At 49.7% G+C, this 20,311-nt stretch overlaps 1 protein-coding gene across 3 annotated transcripts in view; it reads left to right on the top strand.

Moving 5' to 3' along the window:
* The window catches only part of LOC140385384 (uncharacterized), a 101,846-nt gene that overhangs the window by 41,953 nt on the left and 39,582 nt on the right, over positions 1-20,311 (top strand). For all 3 annotated transcript variants that reach the window (XM_072467498.1, XM_072467497.1, XM_072467496.1), the window contains one exon: positions 451-605. In XM_072467498.1, the coding sequence (XP_072323599.1) occupies positions 451-605 (155 nt within the window). The remainder of the gene's footprint in view (positions 1-450; positions 606-20,311) is intronic.

The following is a 20,311-nucleotide window of genomic DNA, read 5'->3' on the forward strand; positions in this document are numbered from 1 at the left end:
AACAAATGCTTCATGAAAAGGGTAGGTTTGAAGGAGGAAAAAATGGCAAAGAGGTGAAACAGTTTAGGGAAGGAATTCCTGAGCTTGCCTTGTCAGCTAAAGACATGGGTACCAAAGTTGGAGTGATTAAAATTGGTGATGCTCAAGTGACCAAAATTGGATGATAAAAGATACCTTGGAGGAGGTTACAGAGATAGGTAGGAGAAAGGGCATGAAGGGATATGAATTTTAAAATTGAGGTAATCCTTAACCAGTAGGTTATCGAACATCGAGAGGATGGATGGGTGCACAGGATCTGGTGCGAGGTAGGACATGAGTAGCAGAGTTTTGGATGATCTCAAGTTTAAGAATGATCGTTGGAAAGTTAGTAGATTTGATACTTTTCCTCAAAAGTGATTTTGCTGTTTTATTAGTTGCATATACATTTTTAAAATATGTTTTCATTTTAAGCTTAATCAGCATGTTGAGAAGCATCAGGCTACAGAGGCTCAGCTTGGAGAAAAGAAGTCTGAATTAATCAAGACCCAGGTTGCCCTTTATCAACTTGAAGAAAATTACTATTGCAGTACTGCATCCATACAGGACCATATTGCTAAAGAACTGCGGTGAGAGGATTATGGATTTTTTTAATAGCATGAAGGACTTTTGAATTGAATTCAATCCACTTATTTAAACATTTGCAGTAAAACAAATGATTGTGATGGCAATAAAAGGATTCAATTTATAGCATCCTGTATGTTTTATATATATATATATATATATATATATATATAATATATATATATTTAATAATTTTCTATGTACAGTGCTGATTGAGTTTTATTTTTTTCTCAAAATTGAATGATCAGAAAATCAATTTTTTTGTCAATTTACAAGTCCCATGCTATGGCAGTGAAAGAAATCTGGTTATAGTATGAAGCTACTGATATTTACATGTCAGAACAGCTTTATTGGGCCAGTATTTGCTGGAACAGGACATCTTGCAACATGTTCCATAAATTGGATTTTTTCCCCCCAGCCCATTCGCTTGAAAATGTTTTGCACCACAAATTGCAGGAAATGCAAGTTCCTAACAGGACAACAAAGTTAATTGGATTAAAAACTCAAAATGCTGGAAGTAATCAGCCAGTCGGGCAGCATCCATAGACAGTAAAGCTGAGTTAATGCTTCAGGCTGATGACCTTTCATCAAGTTCTAATGAAAAGCCAGCGATCTAAAGTATTTAAAATAAACTTCGAGTACCCAATTATTTTTTTTCCAATTAAGGGGCAATTTAGCGTGGCCAATCCACCTAACCTTTACATCTTTGGGTTGTGGGGGTGAAATCCACGCAGACACTGGGAGAATGTGCAAACTCCATATGGACAATAACCCAGGGCCGGGATTCAAACCCGGGTCCTCAGTGCCGTAGTCCCCAGTGCTAACCACTGCATCATGTGCCACCCTCTATCGATCTAAAGTTAACTGTATTTGTTCTTGCAGAGACCTGGCACAGACACAATGTGATAAATGGCCTCCTTCCCTGCTGTGTAACCATTCTATGAACCAATGTGTATATAAGGAACAGTTTAAAGTTTTTACATAAGTAACAAGTACACACGGAATAAAACAGAATATACTGAATTTTAACGACCTTTCATTAGACCTAAAACATTAACTTGTTCCCTCTCTGTAATTGCTGTTAGACCTGTTGAGTATTTAAAAAAATTTGTCTTTTATTGAAAAATATTTTTATTCAAATTTTCAACATTGCAACATTTTTACAATACATAACTCCCCCCCCCCCCCCCCCCTCCCCCCAATACCACCCCCTCCCAAACCAACCTCCCACCCCTTGACGGCAACCAGATCCCCAAAATGTAAAACAAATAAACCCATCTCTGGTAGAACCCCTCATCTGCCCCTCTCAGAGCAAATTTCTCGTTCTCCAAATACAGGAACTCCATTAGATCCCCCAGCCACACCGAGGGGGGAGAAGCTGACCTCCACCCCAACGGAACCCGCCTGCAAGCTGTTAACGAGGCGATGGCTAAAACATTTGCCCCTGCATCTGTCTGCAGCTTCGGCAGGCCTGACACCCCAGGGAAATATGGCCTCCAGGGGACCCGGCTCCAAATCCACAAAGAACCTCCGACATGGTGCTGGAAAATGACCCCCAATATTTCTCCAACTTCAGGCAGGACCAGAACATATGGACATGATTGGCTGGGCCCCTCCCACACTGCTCGCAGCTACCCTCCACCCCTGACATCCAGTGGCGGCTATGGTGTGAGTGGTCGCACACAGGGCAGCTCCTCCTTGAAGGCTTGGAAAAGAGCTCTTTTTACCCGAAATTCGGTGCAACTTCGACAGAAGAGTGTAGTGAAGGTTGGAGGCAAAGTTCCCCCTGGGAGTGGTATGTCTGCTGGTTACCAAACCCAGCAGAAGAAGGTGAAATACCTGGTCATGGAATTGGAAGAGACCTGTGGTGCAGCAGCCAGTGAAAGGATGGCAGAGGAGGAAGGGCTGGTGCAAGTTGGAAAGCCCCAGATGGAACAGTTGATGGCTTTCGTCAAATAAGAGTTCCGTCAGCAGAGGAAGGGGATGCAGGAGGATCGCTCGAAGGCCATCGAAAGGGCTGTGACACCTCTGAAGGGCTCGGTGGATAAATGCTTGGAGGTGCAGGGGTCGCAGATCCGAGAGATTGAGAGGGTGATGTCGGACCAGCGATCGGGCATTGGAGGCGGAGGTGGGGCTCTTTGGAGATCTTTGTAAGACTTAAGAGCAAAGGTGGAGGAGCAGGAAAGTAGACCGAGAGGGCAGAATCTGGGGAAAGTGGACCTGCCTGAAGGAGTGGAAGGTGCGAGTGCCACAAGGTACGTTTCGAGGATGCTGGTGGGGCTGGTGGCGGAGGGGGTGTGGATAAGCCCCCTGAAGTGGACGGAGCGCAGAGGTCTCTGAGGCAGATGCCTAGAGTGGGGAGCCGCTGTGGGCTGTGATCATGAGGCTCCATAGGTTTGTGGAGAAAAAGAAGATTCTGCATTGGGCCAGGGAGAAGCGCAACTATGATTGGGAAGGGATCAATGTCATTGGAGCCGAGTTGGCAAAACGGCGTGCGGGGTTCAACAAAGTCGAGGCGAAACTATAACAACGGCGGACCAGGTTTGAGATGCCCTATCCGGCGAAGCTTTGAGTGATGTTTGTAGGCTGGGAATGCTATTTTGAGACCCCAGAAGCAGCCAATGACTTTATCAAGGAGTATAAAGTGGTGGAGATCTGAACTGAACAATTCTGAGAGACTGAGGTGCTGCCGCTTTGAAGTAGTTGGGAATACGGATGGAGTGTGGGTTGGAGGTTTTTCTTTTCCTCTGATGTGGAAGCATTTTTTCTTTCTTTTACTGTTGGATTGACAAAGGGAGGCAGGGGAGAAAAAGTTGTAAGGGGACTGCTGTTCCCATCCCCCCCTCCTGCTGCCTGAGGCTGTGTGTTTTTTTTTCTCTTGTTTGTTCTTGGGGAGGGTGGCCTGTGGTTCGAGATGAGTCTTTGTTTGGGTGGGGGAAGGGGAGGTCAGAAGGGAGCCTTCTTCACAGAGCAGCAAGGTGAGGGCAGGGGAGGGATGGGGGTCAGTGGGAGAAGCCTTTGGGCAGGAGTTGCCATGCTGGCAAGCAGTGTTGGTGAACGGAAGTGAGGGGGGGGAGAAAGCCGAGATAGGTAGAATTGGGGTGGGGAGCGGAGGTGGGGGAGGGAGAGAGACGTGATGAGGCGAGGTTGGAGAAGAAACATGCTCAGATGTGGAGAAAGGGGCCATCATGGATAGGCCAGGTATAGGATGAGATTAACAGGGGTAGAGCCAAAAGGGGAGGAAAGCAGACGGTAGAGGGGAATGGAGGCATAAGCCCCCGGTAAGGCTGATAACGTGGAACGTGCGGGGGCTCAATGGACCGGTCAAAACATCTTGGGTCTTTGCGCACCTTAGAAGCTTGAAAGCGGAGGTGGTCTTTCTGCAGGTGATGCACCTCCGCGTGAAGGACCAGGTTAGGCTAAGGAAGGGGTTGGTGGGTCAGGTTTTCCACTCAGGGCCTGATTCAAAGTTGCAGGAGTGGCAATTTTGATGAGTAAGAATCCGGGGTTTGTGAGTGCGAAGTAAGTGAGGTACCCGGGTGGGAGATATGTGATTGCAATAATAATCTATATATTTTTTTATAAACATTTTATTGAGGTTTTTTTTGGCATTGTAACAGCAGTAATATAAACAATGTACATAAGAATATAAACATAGTGCAAATACCATCTCCCTCCCCAACAGGTCCCACCATTAATTGACCCCCTAATCTACACGAACCTAACCCCCCCCTCTGCTGACGATTAATTTTCCGCGAAGAAGTCGATGAATGGTTGCCCCCTCCGGGTGAACCCTAACAGTGACCCTCTCAAGGCAAACTTGATTTTCTCCAAACCGAGAAAGCTAGCCATGTCCGATAGCCAGGTCTCCGACTTTGGGGGCTTTTAGTCCCTCCAAGCTAATAGCCGACTCCGGGCTACCAGGGAAGCAAAGGCCAGACGTCTGCCTCTTTCTCCTCCTGGATTCCCAGATCTTGCGACACCCTGAAACTCGCCACCTCCGGACCCACATTGCCACCCTTGTTTTTAATACCTTGGACATGACCTCAGCAAACCGCTGCCAAAATCCCCTAAGCTTTGGACATGGTTCGCAGGTCCTCCCGCACATTTTGCACACCTGTCCTCCACCCCAAAGAATCTGCTCATCCGGGCCACTGTCATGTGAGCCCAGTGAAAGACCTTGAATTGAATCAGGCTGAGCCTGGCACAGGTTGCGGTCGCGTTGACTCTACTCAACGTGTCCGCCCAAAGGCCCTCCTCTATCTCTCCCCCCAGCTCCTCCTCCCACTTGCGCTTCAGCTCCTCAGTCTGCGTCTCCTCTGATCCCATAAGTTCCTTGTAAATGTCAGAGATGTCCCCTCTCCTACCCATCCTCTGGAAACTACCCTGTCCAGAATCCGCCTTAGTGGCAGGAGTGGGAAGGTTGATACCTGTCTATGCAGAAGGTCCCTCACCTGCAGATATCTAAATTTGTTTCCCCTCACCAATGCAAACTTCTCCTCCAGCGCTCTCGTACTCGGAAAGCTCCCCGCTATAAACAAGTCCCCCATCCTCTCAATCCCCGCTCTCCGCCATATTCGGAACCCCCTATCCATACTCCCCGGGGCAAACCGGTGATTCTCGCAGATTGGGGACCGGACCGATGCTCCCACTGCCCCCACATATCTCCTCCATTGCCTCCAGACTCTCAGGGCTGCCACCACAGAGCTGGTGGAGTACCACGCCGGCAGGAACGGCAGAGGCGCAGTTACCAACATCCCCAGACTGGTGCCCTTACAAGAAGCCGCCTCCATATGCACCCATGCCGGACCCCCCACCACCACCACCACCACCAGCCACATCCTAATCTTGGCTATGTTGGCCACCCAGTAATAATTGCTAAAGTTCGGCAGCGCCAGCCCGCCCTCTCCCCGACTCCGCTCAAGCATTACCCTCCTCACTCGCGGGGACTTGCCCGCCCATACGAAACCCGCAATAACTTTATTGACCTGGTTTAAAAAAGACCACGGAATAAAGATGGGGAGACATTGAAATACAAACAGGAATCTCAGGAGAACCGTCATTTTCACCGTTTGGACTCTCACAGCTAGAGACAACAGGAGCGCATCCCATCTCCGGAAATCATCTTTCATCTGATCTACCAACCGGGCCACGTTCAATTTATGTAGCCGGTCCCAATCCCGCGCTACTTGAATACCTAGGTACCTGAAACTGTCCCCTACCAATGTAAACAGGAGTTCCCCCAGTCACCTCTCTTGACCCCTCGCCTGGACCGCAAACATCTCGCTCTTCCCCATATTAAGCTTATACCCCGAGAACCGGCCAAATTCCCATGATTTCTTCCATCCCCTCAACAGCAGTGGGGAGACGGGGCATCCCTGTCTCGTTCCCCGGCGCAGTCTAAAATAGTCTGAAGTCGTCCTGTTCGTCCATACACTCGCCACAGGAGCTTCGTACAGCAACCTGACCCAGTCAATAAAGCCCCTCCCAAATCCAAACCGCCCCAGAACCTCCCATAAATAATCCCATTCAACTCGGTCAAAAGCTTTTTCCGCATCCATTGCGACCACTACCTCCACCTCCCTACTTTCCGGGGGCATCATAATCACTTTAACAGCCTTCTTACATTGGCCACCAGATGCCTGCCCTTAACGAACCCCGTCTGATCCTCCACAATAACGTGCGGTACTCAATCCTGGAGGACAAAATTTTGGCCAACAGTTTGGTGTCTACATTCAACAGTGATATCGGCCTGTAGGACCCACTTAGCTCCGGGTTCTTGTCCCGTTTCAGGATAAGCAAAATCTTGGCCTGTGACATCGTCTGGGGAAGGACCCCTCTTTCCCTTGCCTCATTAAACACCTTCATCAGCACCGGTCCCAATATCCCAGAGAACGTTTTATAGAACTCTGCTGGGTACCCGTCTGGTCCCGGGGCTTTACCCGACTGCATCGCCTTCAAGCCCTCCACTATCCCCTCCAACCCGATCGGGGGCCCCAGTCCTTCTACCAGCTCCCCGTCCACCTTCGGGAAAGTCAGCCCCTCCAGAAAGTGCCTCATCCCCTCCAGCCCCGTAGGGGGTTCCGATCTGTGCAGCCTACTATAGAAATCCCTAAACACCTTACTTACCCCTGCCGAATCCCCAACCAAATTCCCATCCCCGTCAATAACTTTCCCTATTTCTCCAGCTGCCCTCCCTCTTTCTGACTGCTGTGCAAGCATCCTGCTGGCCTTCTCTCCATGCTCATAGATCGCCCCCCTCTCCTTTCTGAGCTGTTCCACTGCCCTCCCTATGGTTAACAGGCCAAACTCCGCCTGTAGCCTCCGCTGTTCCCTGAAAAGCCCTATCTCTGGAGTCTCCACATACCTCCTGTCGACTTGTACAATCTCTTTTACCAGTCGGTCCGTTTCTGCCCTGTCCGTCCTGTCTCTGTGAGCCCGGATCGAGATCAGCTCGCCTCTCACCACTGCCTTCAGCGCTTCCCAGACCACCGCTGCTGAGACTTCCCCCGTATCATTTACCTGCAGGTAATTTTGTATGCATTTCCTCAGCCTCTCCCACACCGCTTCGTCCACCAACAGCCCTACATCTAACCTCCATTGCGGGTGCTGATTGCTATCTTTACTAACCTGCAGGTCCGAGATTGTGATCGCAGAGTACCCCGCGTCCACCACCCCTACCAGCAAGGCCCTGCCCAAAATAAAGAAATCGATCTGAGAGTAAACCATAAGCATTAGGAAGTAGAAGGAGAACTTCTTCACCCTCAGCTGCCTAAATCTCCATGGATCCACCCCCCCCATCTGTTCCATGAACCCTTTCAGTTCCCGTGCACTTGCTGGCACCCTGCCCGTTTTCAAGCATGACCGATCCAGGCCGGGATCAATAACTATTAAAGTCCCCTTCCATTATGAATTCCATGTCATCCCAATTTGGTGCGTACACATTAACCAGCACTACCTTAATCCCCTCCAGTTTACCGCTAACCATAATATATCAACCTCCCACATCCGAAACTATTCTACGCACCTCAAATATCACCCGCTTATTAATCAAGATCGCAACCCCTCTAGTCTTTGTGTCCAGCCCCGAGTGGAAGACTTGACTAACCAAGCCTTTCGGAGAACATAGAGTGCAGAAGGAGGCCATTCGGCCCATCAAGTCTGCACCGACCCATTTAAGCCCTCACTTACACCCTATCCCCATAACCCAATAACCCCTCCTAACCGTTTTGGACACGAAGGGCAATTTATCATGGCCAATCCACCTGTCCTGCACGTCTTTGGACTGTGGGAGGAAACCGGAGCACCTGGACGAAACCCACGCAGACACGGGGAGAACGTGCAGACTCCTCACAGACAGTGACCCAGCAGGAAATTGAACCTGGGACTCTGGCGCTGTGCAGCCACCGTGCTATCCACTTGTGCTACCATGCTTTCCTCAATCTAACCTGGTCCACTACTCTAAGGTGCGTCTCCTGCAACATTACCACGTCCGCCTTCAGTCCCCTCAGGTGCGCGAACACACGTGCCCTCTTAACCGGCCCATTTAGCCCTCGAACATTCCAGGTGATCAGCGTGGTTAGGGGGCAAAGTGCCCCCCCCCCCCCCCCCCTCCGTCGATCAGCCATCCCCTTTCTTGGGCCCGCCTCAAGCCCATGTGCCGCGCCTCCTCAGGCCTGCCCCCCCCCCCGCAGCCCCCGCCACCGACCTCCTCTCTGTCCCTCAACTGAAGTCCCTCCCTCGTCCGCAGAACAACTACACCACCCCCCCCCCCCCCCCCCTAGCAAAACCACTCTGAAATCTAACCCATATGCACCCCCCCCACTGCGCTTCCGTGAGCTCGCACACCCAGCTAGTTTGGTGGCCCCTGCCCCCGGCGCAAAATAGTCTCCCACCTATTGTTCCCTCATTCCCCTCCCCCCGCGCTCATACAAACAAATTCTCTCATCTAACAATCCCCATTCAATCACTTAACTGAAAAAAAAACACCGAGATCCAAACAAGCACGTCTTCATCCCACAAAAGTGCACATTAAAGCAAAAGGCATTGCCAACATTCACCAGAAAGAAAACCCGAAAACGAAAAACTTTTCCCTCCCTTCTTACACAGAACTCAAAAAACAGAATAGAAAAAATATATAACCAATATAAGCCAACAAGTTGCATCAAAGTTCAAAAGTTCTCAGCCCCCCACCAGTCCTTTCTTTTTCGCGAAGTCCAGTGTGTCTTCGGGCGACTCAAAATAATGATGCTGGTCCTCGTATGTGACCTAGAGACGAGCCGGATACAGCAGTCCAAATTCACCTGTTTCTTGAAGAAGATTGACTTAATCTGGTTGAAGCCTGCCCTTTTCCTGGCCACCTCCACACTCAGGTCCTGGTAAACCCACAAGATACTGTTGTCCTGTAGCCACCTGGGTTGGCCAAGTCCCGATTTAAAATGGAGAACAGCAAAGGCTGAAGGGAAATTCAGCCAACACAGGCAGAAACTAGCAGGTGCAAGTTATTGTGTAAACTCTGCAAAAGCCCAGTCAGCATCGATACATGATGTGGAGATGCCGGCGTTGGACTGGGGTGAGCACAGTACGAAGTCTTACAACACCAGGTTAAAGTCCAACAGGTTTGTTTCGATGTCACTAGCTTTCAGAGCGCTGCTCCTTCCTCAGGTGAATGAAGAGGTATGTTCCAGAAACACATATATAGACAAATTCAAAGATGCCAAACAATGCTAGGAATACGATGTCCCGAAGCGTGGTACATTGGCGAGACCATGCAGACGCTGCGACAACGAATGAACGGACATCGCGCAACAATCACCAGGCAGGAATGTTCCCTTCCAGTCGGGGAACACTTCAGCAGTCAAGGGCATTCAGCCTCTGATCTCCGGGTAAGCGTTCTCCAAGGCGGCCTTCAGGACGCGCGACAACGCAGAATCGCCGAGCAGAAACTTATAGCCAAGTTCCGCACACATGAGTGCGGCCTCAACCGGGACCTGGGATTCATGTCGCATTACATTCATCCCCACCATCTGGCCTGCAAAATCCTACCAACTGTCCTGGCTTGATACAATTCACACCTCTTTAACCTGGGGTTACCCCATCTCTGGATCTGTAAAGATTTAATCACCTGTGAATGGTCGCATTCCTAGCATTGTTTGGCATCTTTGAATTTGTCTATATATGTGTTTCTGGAACATACCTCTTCATTCACCTGAGGAAGGAGCAGCGCTCTGAAAGCTAGTGACATCGAAACAAACCTGTTGGACTTTAACCTGGTGTTGTAAGACTTCGTACTGAGCATCGATACAAGCAGCCATCTGCATAATAATGTAGCAGCCATCTACATACTAATAAGCGATCCCCAGGAACAATTGCAACATTTGGGATAAACAAAGCTAAGCCAGACTCCCCGGCGCCAGCAGGAGCCAACACAAAAGAGGTTAACAGACACCTCAAGACCGCCCATCGATCAGGGAACCGCTCCAGTATTGGAGAAATCGAACCAAACGATTGGAACGAAGTCCAATCACTTGGAACCAGGTACAGGGTCTGCCCCGAAAGGCGGGAAGCCCCTGGGGACTATAAAGTTAAGCCTCCAAGTTCAAATTGTTCTTCTTGACCGGGTCACTCAGCAACGCGAACCAACCCTTGACAGTGACCGGTGCAGCTGCCGCTGATATCCAGTAAGTCTTAAGTCAATGCTCGCTACGAGATAGGCGCTCCTAGCTACCAGTCCGTACCAACTTCGAATCCCGCAGACTCAGAACCCGAACGAAAGGCCATTTGTTCCCCTGACCTGGTGGGCCAGTCCGAAGCTAAGTATAGGCCTGTTAGTTGTAGAAGTAGCTTAGAAGTAGAATTTGTGCATGAGTGGCGATTACTGTGTACAATAAATGTGCTTTGATTTGAATCTTACTAATCGGAGTTATTGATCATTACTTGAATTTGAACCTCGTGGCGGTATCATAAAGATACCTGGTTACTCGAGAGCAAAGGTTATAAAACAGCCAATTGAACCAACCAAAAGTTAGCAACAGTCCCACTTACAGCTCCGCATTCGCTTGGCCCACTGAAGAATACATTCCTTGTCCAGGAACCTGTGGAATCTCACCACCATTGTCCTCAGAGTGTCCCCCGTTCGTGGCTTCCTCGCAAGCGCTCCGTAAGCCCTGTCCACCTCCAAGGGTCGGGAGAATGTCCCCTCCCCCAGCAGCTTCTCGAACATACCCACTATGTATGCCCCAGCATCAGCTCCCTCAGACCCCTCCGGGAGCCCGTCAATTCTTAAGTTCTGCTGACGGGACCTTTTCTCTAGGTCCTCCACCTTCTCCAGATGCTTCTTTTGCTGGTCCCTCAGCATCCCCACCTCCAGCTCCACCGCCGTTTGATGCTCCTCCTGCTCAGCCAGAGCCTTCTCAACCATCTGGATCGCCCAATCCTGCGCGTCCAATCTGTGCTCCAGCCGATCAATCGATTCCTTAATCAGGTCCAGGCAGTCCCGTTTCTGCTTGGCAAAGCTGTTCTGGATGACCTGCATGAACTGCTCCGTTGATCGCTGGGCCGCCACACCAGGGGTCCGCGGAGTCCTCAGCCAAGCTGTCTCCTACTGCAGCTTCGGCACAGCCCTTGCCTGTCCTTTTATTTCTGCCTTTTCGTGCACTTCTGGTTCTTTTCTCCATACACCAATACGTGGAAACTGTGCCCAATTGCCTCAGCCTCCGAATTTGCCATTTAAAACCGGAAAAATGTCGGGGGGAAAGTACAAAAGTCCGACCAGAGCGGGAGCCACCAAATGTGCGACTTGCTCCTTCAAAGCTGCCACCAGAAGTCCCATAATAATCTTTATTATTGTTATAAGAAGGCTAACATTAACACTGCAATGAAGTTACTGTGAAAAGCTCCTAGTCGCCACACTGCGGCAACTGTTCGGGTACATGGGGGAGAATTCAGAATGTCCAATTCACCTAACAAGCCCATCTTTCAGTACTTGTGGGAAGAAACCGGAGCACCCGGAGGAAACCCATGCGGACACGGGGAGAACGTACAGACAATGACCCAAGCTGGGAACCGAACTTGGGACTCTGGTGCTGTGAAGCATCAGTGCTAACCACTGTGCTTACGTGCTGCCCAAATGTGAGTGGGGTATTAGAAGGGACGCTGGTGGTGTTGGTGAATGTGTATGCACCGAATTGGGATGATGTAGGTTTTATGAAAAGGTTGCTGGCAGCAATCATGGACTTGGCCAAGCACCAGTTGATTTAAATTGTGTCCTAGAGCCGAGGGTGGATAGGTCGAGCCCCAGGTCAATGGGTAGAATACGAATGGCAAAGGAGCTGGGTGGGTTTATGGAAAAGATGGGTATGGTGGATCCGTGGCGCTTCAAGAACCCAGGGGGGAGGGAATATTCCTTCTCTTCGCATGTGTACAGGGTATATTCCAGAATTGACTTTTTGTGGTGAGCTGGAGATTTTGGTCGGGGTGGAGGGGGCAGAGTACGCCGAGATAGTAACCTTGGACCATGCGCCCATTGGCTGGAGATTCGGCTTAGATCGGAACGGGAGCAGAGGCCGGGTTGTTGGCAGATAGAGGGTTTTGTTACAAAGGGTTGTGATTAAAGATTATGTAGAATCGGGGAGGTGTCGGCGGCCACATTTTGGGACGTGCTAAAAGCGGTGGTCTGAGGGGAGGTTATCTCGTTCAAGGCTCAAGCGGACAGGAAAAGGAGGGAGGAATATGAATGGCTAATTAACAAGATAGTGGAGGTCGATAGGGAGTACTCGAGGATGCCCACCACGGAGGGATTGGCAAGAAGGAAAAAATTACAGGGGCAACTTGATACGCTGACAACGAGGAGGGTGGTAGAACAGCTACGTAGGGCAAGAGGGATGTAGTACAAATATGGATTGAAGGCGAATCGCATGTTAGCGCATCAGCTGCGGAGGCAGGCCACGTCCAGGGAATATTGAAGATACGGACTGGGGCAGGGGATGTGTTGGAGCCAGGGAAGATAAATGAGGCGTTTAGGGATTATTATAAGGATCTGTTCAGGGCGGACCTGGGGCTGAAGAATTTAAGAACTAGGAGCAAAGGTAGGTCATCTGGCCCTTCAAGCCTGCTCCGCCATTGAATGAGATCATGGCTGATCTTTTGTCGTCTCGGCTCCACTTTCCCGCCCGAACACCATAACCCTTTATTCCTTTATTCTTCAAAAAACTATCTATCTTTGCCTTGAAAACATTTAATGAAGGAGACTCAACTGCTTTGCTGGGCAGGGAATTCCATAGATTCACAACCCTTTGGTGAAGAAGTTCCTCCTAAACTCAGTCCTAAATCTACTTCCCCTTATTTTGAGGCTATGCCCCCTAGTTCTGCTTTCACACGCCAATGGAAACAACCTCCCCGCATCTATCCTAACTATTCCCTTCATAATTTTATATGTTTCTATAAGATACCCCCCGCATCATTCTAAATTCTAACGAGTACAGTCCCAGTCTACTCAATCTCTCCTCGTAATCCAACCCCCTCAACTCTGGGATTAACCTAGTGAATCTCCTCTGCACACCCTCCAGCACCAATACGTCCTTTGTCAGGTAAGGAGACCAAAACTGAACACACTACTCCAGGTGTGGCCTCACTAACACCGTATACAGTTGTAGCATAACCTCCCTAGTCTTAAACTCCATCCCTCGAGCAATGAAGGACAAGACTCCATTTGCCTTCTTAATCACATGTGCACCTGTAAACCAACTTTTTGCGACTCACGCACTAGCACACCCAGGTCCCTCTGCACAGCAGCATGTTTTAATATTTTATCATTTAAATATAATCCCTTTTGCTGTTATTCCTACCAAAATGGATAACCTCACATTTGTCAACCTTGGATTCCATCTGCCAGACCCTAGCCTATTCACTCAAACTATCCAAATCCCTCTGCAGACTTCCAGTATCCTCTACACTTTTTGCTTTACCACTCATCTTAGTGTCGTCTGCAAACTTGGACACATTGCACTTGGTCCCCAACTCCAAATTATCTTTGTAAATTGTGAACAATTGTGGGCCCAACACTGATCCCTGAGGAACACCACTAGCTACTGATTGCCATCCAGAGAAACACCCATTAATCCCCATCTTTGCTTTCTATTAATTAACCAACCCTCTATCAATGCTACTACTTTACCCTTAACGCCATGCATCTTTATCTTATGCAGCAACCTTTTGTGTGGCACCTTGACAAAAGCTTTCTGAAATCCAGATATCCAGATATACCACATCTATTGGCCCCCCCCATTGTCTACCGCACTGGTAATGTCCTCAAAGAATTCTACTAAATTAGTTAGGCACGACCTGCCCTTTATGAACCCATGTTGCATCTGTCCAATAGGACAATTTCCATCCAGATGCCTCGCTATTTCTTTCTTGATAATAGATTCCAGCATCTTCCCTACTACCGAAGTTAACTAGCCTATAATTACCCACTTTCTGCCTACCTCCTTTATTAAACAGTGGTGTCACGTTTGCTAATTTCCAATCTGCCGGGACCACCCCAGAGTCTTCTGAATTTTGGTAAATTATCACGAGTGCATTTGCAATTTCCCTAGCCATCTCTTTTAGTACCCTGGGATGCATTCCATCAGGGCCAGGAGACTTGTCTACCTTTAGCCCCTTTAGCTTGCCCGTCACTACCTCCTTGGTGATAACAAATGTCTCATGGTCCTCACGTGTCATAGCTGCATTTCTGTTAGTCACTGGCATGTTATTTGTGTCTTCCACTGTGACGACAGACCCAAAAAACCTGTTCAGTTCCTCAGCCATTTTCTCATCTCCCATTATTAAATCTCCCTTCTCATCTTTTTAAAAAAAATATATTTTATTGAAATTTTTTTTCCCTGAGCAACATTTTTCCCGCTTACAAAACAAGCGAAACAATAACAGTAACAAAACAGAAATGTTTAAACATTTTAACAATAATAATAATATACAAGTAACAAAACCTCGTACTCTATTGACCTATACTCAACTGAGCCTCCTCCCTTCTCATCTTCTAAAGGACCAATATTTATCTTAGCCACTCTTATTTTTGTTTTATATATTTGTAGAAACTTTTACTATCTGTTTTTATATTCTGAGCCAGTTTACTCTCATAATCTATCTTACTCTTCTTTATAACTTTTTTAGTAGCTTTCTGTTGCCCCCTAAAGGTTTCTGAATCCTCTAGTTCTCTAATCTTCCACTAATCTTTGCCACTTTGTATGTTAAGAAGGGGACATGGGATGGTTTTTAGGTGAACTGGAGTTTCCACAGCTGGGGGAAGAGAAGAGGCAGACGCAGGAGGAGCCCCTGGGGCTGAGGAAGATATTAGTAGAGAGTATAAGGGGTATGAAGTCGAGTAAGGCCCCGGGGCCCGATGGCTACCCGGCGGAATTGTAGAAGGAGTTCGCGACATACCTGGCACCACATCTCTTGGGGGCGTTTAATGAGGCGTTGGAGTAGGCGGAGCTGCCAGAGACGATGACGCAGGCAATGATCACGCTATTAGTAAAAAAGGGGAAGGACCCTATGGCACGTGGGTTGCATAGGCCCATGTCGCTGTTAAATATAGAGGTGAATGTGCTGACCAAGTTGGTGGCGGCAAGGATGGAAGGCTGTGCTCCGGAGTGGTTGCGGAGGACCAAACAGACTTCGTGAAGGGCAGGCATCTTTCTAGTAAATATATTTAAAACATTTTTTTTCGAGTACCCAATTCTTTTTTTTTTTACAATTAAGGAGCAATTTAGCGTGGCCAATCCACCTAACCTGCACATCTTTGGGTTATGGGGGTGAAATCCACACAGACACGGGGAGAATGTGCAAACTCCACATGGATAGTGACCCAGGTCCGGGATTCGAACCTGGGTCCTCAGCGCCGCAATCCCAGTGCTAACCACTGTGCCACATGCCGCCCTGCTTTCTAGTAAATATAAGCAGACTGTTAAATGTGAGTATGACCCCGTTGGGAGCTCGGGTACTGGAGGTAGTGGTGTCCATGGACGTGGAGAAGGCATTCAATGCGGTGGCGTGGCGGTACCTGTTTGAGGTCCTGGGAAGGTTTGGATTTGGGCCGAAGCTTGTGGCCTGTTGTATATGGCACCGAGGGGGAGTGTGCAGACCAATGACAAGGGTTCATGGAACTTTGAACTACACAGGGGAATAAGGCAGGGGTGCCTGCTGTCGCCGCTGCTGTGTACGCTGGCTATGGAGCCTCTCGCAATGGCTCTTAGGGGGCTGGCAGAATGGCAAGGAATTACAAGGGGGCGAAGGGAGCATTGAGTATCGCTCCAATCCAACAACCTACTATTTTATGTTTTGGACCCGCTGGAGAGCATGGAGAGGATCATGGGCCTATTGGGGAAGTTTGGGGTATTCTCGCGATGTAAGTTAAATGTAGGGAAAAGCATTCCCGGTGAATGAGTTGGGTCGGTGAGCCAATTTAGGGTAAAGCCATTTAATGTGGCCCGAGACAGGTTTAGATACCAGGGGATTCAGATAACGAGAGAATGGACGATGCTTCACAAATGGAATTTAGCAAAACTGGTGGAGGAGGCTAGGAGGATCTCAAGAGTTGGTATACGCTGCACTTGACTTTGGCAGGGAGGGTCCAAGCGGTGAAGATAAACATTCTGCCGAGGTTCCTATTCATATTCCAGACACCCCCAATCTTTATAACGGAGGCCTTCTTTTGGAAACTGGACACAATTATTTTGGACTTTGTATGGGCGAGGAAGATGCCAAGGGTTAAGAGGACCCTGTTACAGAGGCAGCAGGGAGGGCTGTCGTTGCCGAACCAGCTTCCATTAGTATTGGGCAGTGAACGTGGATAAGGTGATGCGATAGTGGGAAGGAGAGGCGGTAGAATGGGTTCAAATGGAGGAGTAATCCTGCCAGGGGTCCAGCTTAAGGGCTATGGTGACGGCAGCGTTGCCAATGGCGCTGAGCAAATACTCAGGGAGCCCGGTAGTGCAGTCCACGGTGGAGATCTGGATAAATCTGGAGCTTTGACAAAAGATCATCTGGACTCGAAACATTAGCTCTTTTCTCTCCCTACATATGCTGCCAGACCTGCTGAGAGTTTCCAGCATTTTCTCTTTGGGTGAAGATCTGGAACCAGCTGAGGAGGCACTTTAGGATAGAGGGGATGTCGGTGTTCACGCCGTTGTGTGAAAAGCATGGTTTTGAGCCAGGGTGGATAGATAGCACGTATAGGAAGTGGAGAGAAGTGGGGCTGGTTGAGGTGAGGGATTTGTATTTGGAGGAAGGGTTTGCCAGCATAGATGAATTGAAGGAGTGGGTAGAGCTCCCAAGAGAAAGTGAGTTTAGGTACCTGCAGGTAAGGAACTTCGCACGGAAGGTTTGGAAAGTGTTCCCCAGGTTGCCAAAGTACACCCTGTTGGAATGACCGTTGCTTCCGGATGTGGAAGGGGAGGGTAGGATCAGAGACATATACAGGTGGTTGGGGAGGTGAGCAGGTGGGGAAGATTAAGGAGAAGTGGGAGGGGAGCTGGGTGGGGAGATAAACTAGGGAGTATGGAGTGAGGTGCTACGAAGGGTTATTGCGACATCCTTGTGTGCAAGGATGAGCCTGATGCAGTTCAAGGTCATACACAGGGTACATATGACGTGGACAAGAATGAGTGGGTTCTTCCAGGGAGTGTGAGAAGTGTGGGCGGGGACCAGCGAATCACAAGCACATGTCCCAGAACTGAGAAAAGTTGGAGAGATTCTGGGTGGGCGTGTTCACGGTGCTGGCAGGAGAGAAGGTGAAGCCGGACCCTTTGGCGATATTTGGGATATCGGAGAAACCGGAGCTGATGGAGGGGAGGAAGGCCAATGTTGTGGCCGTCGCCACACTGATTGCCCAGCGACTAATCTTATTGGAGTGGCGGTCAGCAACGCCACGAGGGGTAGCGGCCTGGCTGGATGACTTATACGACTTTCTTCGGCTGAAATAGATTAAATACAAGTTAAGGGGTTCAGCGGAGGGGTTCGAGGCAAGGTGGGGAATGATCATGACCATGCTTGAGGAGTTGTTCGGTGAGAGGGGTGGTGGAAAACAGGAAAAATTTGTACAAACTATAAAGCTATCCTCCAGCCCCTCAAACAGCTGGCTCATCCTCTCATTCGCTAAGTGTGCTCTGTGCACCACTTTTAATTGAATCAACCCCCGCCTCACTCACAGGGCTGAGGCATTGACCCGTTGCAGCACTTTGCACCATAATCCTTCCTCAAACACCATCCCCAACTCTTCCTCCTACTTGGCCTTAATCCCTTCCATGGACTCCTTGTCCTTCTCCATGATCCCACTGTAGATCGTTGAAACGACCCCACTCTCCAGCCTCCCCCACCAACAGCACCACCTCTAACAATGAGGAGTACGATGCCACCAGAAAGCTCGGGAAGACCTTTCATGCAACATTCTGCACCACCTCATGCTGGAGCCCAAAATTCACCCCCACCTCCTTCAAACTTGCAAACCGCCCCTCCAAAAACAGATTCTTAATCTTGTTTTCCCCCTTTCTCTTCCCATCCCCGGAATCTCGCAGCCATCTTGCCTGGCTCAAACCTATGATTCCCTCTAATCGGCATCACCTTCAAACCTGTCCTCAACTGGAAATGCTGTTGGAATTTCCCCCAAATCTTCACCGTGGCTAACTACAGGACTACCCGAATATTCCCTGGGGCGAACGGTAGTGGCACTGTTGCCAGCGCCCGCAACCCCTACCCTTTACAAGAACCCGCCTCCATCCGCACCCACAAAGCCCATGGGCGGGATTTTCTGGTCGGCAACGCCAAAATCGCGTTCGGTGATTGGCCGGAGAATACCCGTTTCCGACCAAATCGGGGGTGGTGCGGCTACAGTGATGCTCCATCCCTCCAAAGCGGCGTATGCGCAGAGTACGCTGCGCCCTGTACTGACGGCCTCAGGACGTTGCCTGAGGCCCACACCCCCGATGTTCCACCCATGACCGGTCGGGTTCCCGACAGCGTCAGTCACATGTGCTATCATCCGTTGGGAACTCGGCCTGGCAGCTGCGGACTCAGTCCAGCGACGCTACAGTCGGGGGAGGGCCAATTCGCGGGCAGGGGGGACTTTGTCAGGGACTGGTGGCACTATTGTGGGGTACCCTGTGTATGACCTTGAACTGCATCAGGCTCATCCTTGCACACAAGGATGTCGCAATAACCCTTCGTAGCACCTCACTCCATACTCCCTATTGTGTCTGGAACCCGCGAGCTGGCCAACGTGGGGCCACTATTTTGCAGGTCAGGTCTGCGGCTGGCTGGTGCCATGTTGCATGACGCGGCCGCTGCAGGCCACCGCCGTGCGCACGCATGGCCACGAACCCGGCAATTCTCCGGGCCGTATCGGCAGCTAGCACCGGGTGCTCTATGCTGCTCAGCTGTTAGCCCTCAGCCAAACGGAGGATCGGTAGCCGTTTTACACCGCATTTCCGGTCATAAAACGCCACCGTTCCCACTCCGGCGTGGGGACATAGCCTCAGAATCGGACTCACACTCCAGCCTTGCACCTTCTCCGCATTCGCTGCCCAGTAATAGTGTAACAAGTGCTGAAGGGCCAAGCCACCCCCGACTGCCACCCCCTTTGGAGCACCACCTTCCTTATCCTGGCTACCTTCCCTGCCCACACAAATGACAAGACCAGCCTGTCCATCCCTCGAAAGAATGACTTTGGCAAAAAGACCAGCAGACACTGGAACAGAAACAGAAACCATGGCAAAATATTCATATTTACTTCCAGCCCCAGAGCTGCCAGCGACAAGCGGAGACAGCCCCACCTCACCAAGTTCTCCTTCACTCTCCCCACCCCGCTCGTGAAATTTAGCTTAGGAAGTCATGCCCAGGCCCATCTGCACCCCCAAATACCTAAAATGAATTGTTGCTAACCGGAATGGCAACACTCCCTGCACCTGGAGAAGACACCACAAAATATTCACTTTTCCCGGAATTTAATTTATACACTGGAAACGCCCCAAATTTCCGTAGCAACTCCATTATGTCCCTCACCGATGAGCCCAGGTCCGAAATGTAGAGCAGCAGATCATCCGTGTACAGAGACACCCTTGCTCCACCCCCTCTCACTATCCCCTTCCAAAAGTCCGAACCCCTCCGCACAATAGCCAAGGGCTCAATCGCTAACGCAAACAGAAGAGGGGACATGGGGCATCCTTGTCTTGTTCCATGAGATAGTGGGAACTACCCCAAATTCGTAAAATTCGTCTGCACACATGATGTTGGATCCTAGTATAACAATTTCACAATGCTACAAACTTAGGCCCAATCCTGCTTCAGCACCGCGAACAAATAATTCCACTCCATTCTGTCAAACGCCTTCTCCGCATCTAATGCCAGCACCACCTCCAGCTCCCTTCCTTCTGCCGGAGAAAGCATCACATTCAGCAGCCAGCGCACATTCGACGACACAGCTGCCTGCCCTTGACCAACCCTTCTGATCCTCCCCCACCACCTTTGAAAGGTACTCCTCCAGCCTCACCGCCAACACATACGCCAGTATCTTAGCACCCATGCTCAGTAGAGGAATGGGGCTGTACGAGCCACATTCCACCGGATCCTTCTCCTTTTGGAGTAATAATGAAATGGATGCCTGCCTCATTGTCTCTGGCAATCCTCCCTTTACCATCATGTCCTCAAACATTTCTAC

Source organism: Scyliorhinus torazame, chromosome 11, assembly GCF_047496885.1.
Source record: "Scyliorhinus torazame isolate Kashiwa2021f chromosome 11, sScyTor2.1, whole genome shotgun sequence".
Taxonomy (NCBI): Eukaryota; Metazoa; Chordata; class Chondrichthyes; order Carcharhiniformes; family Scyliorhinidae; genus Scyliorhinus; species Scyliorhinus torazame.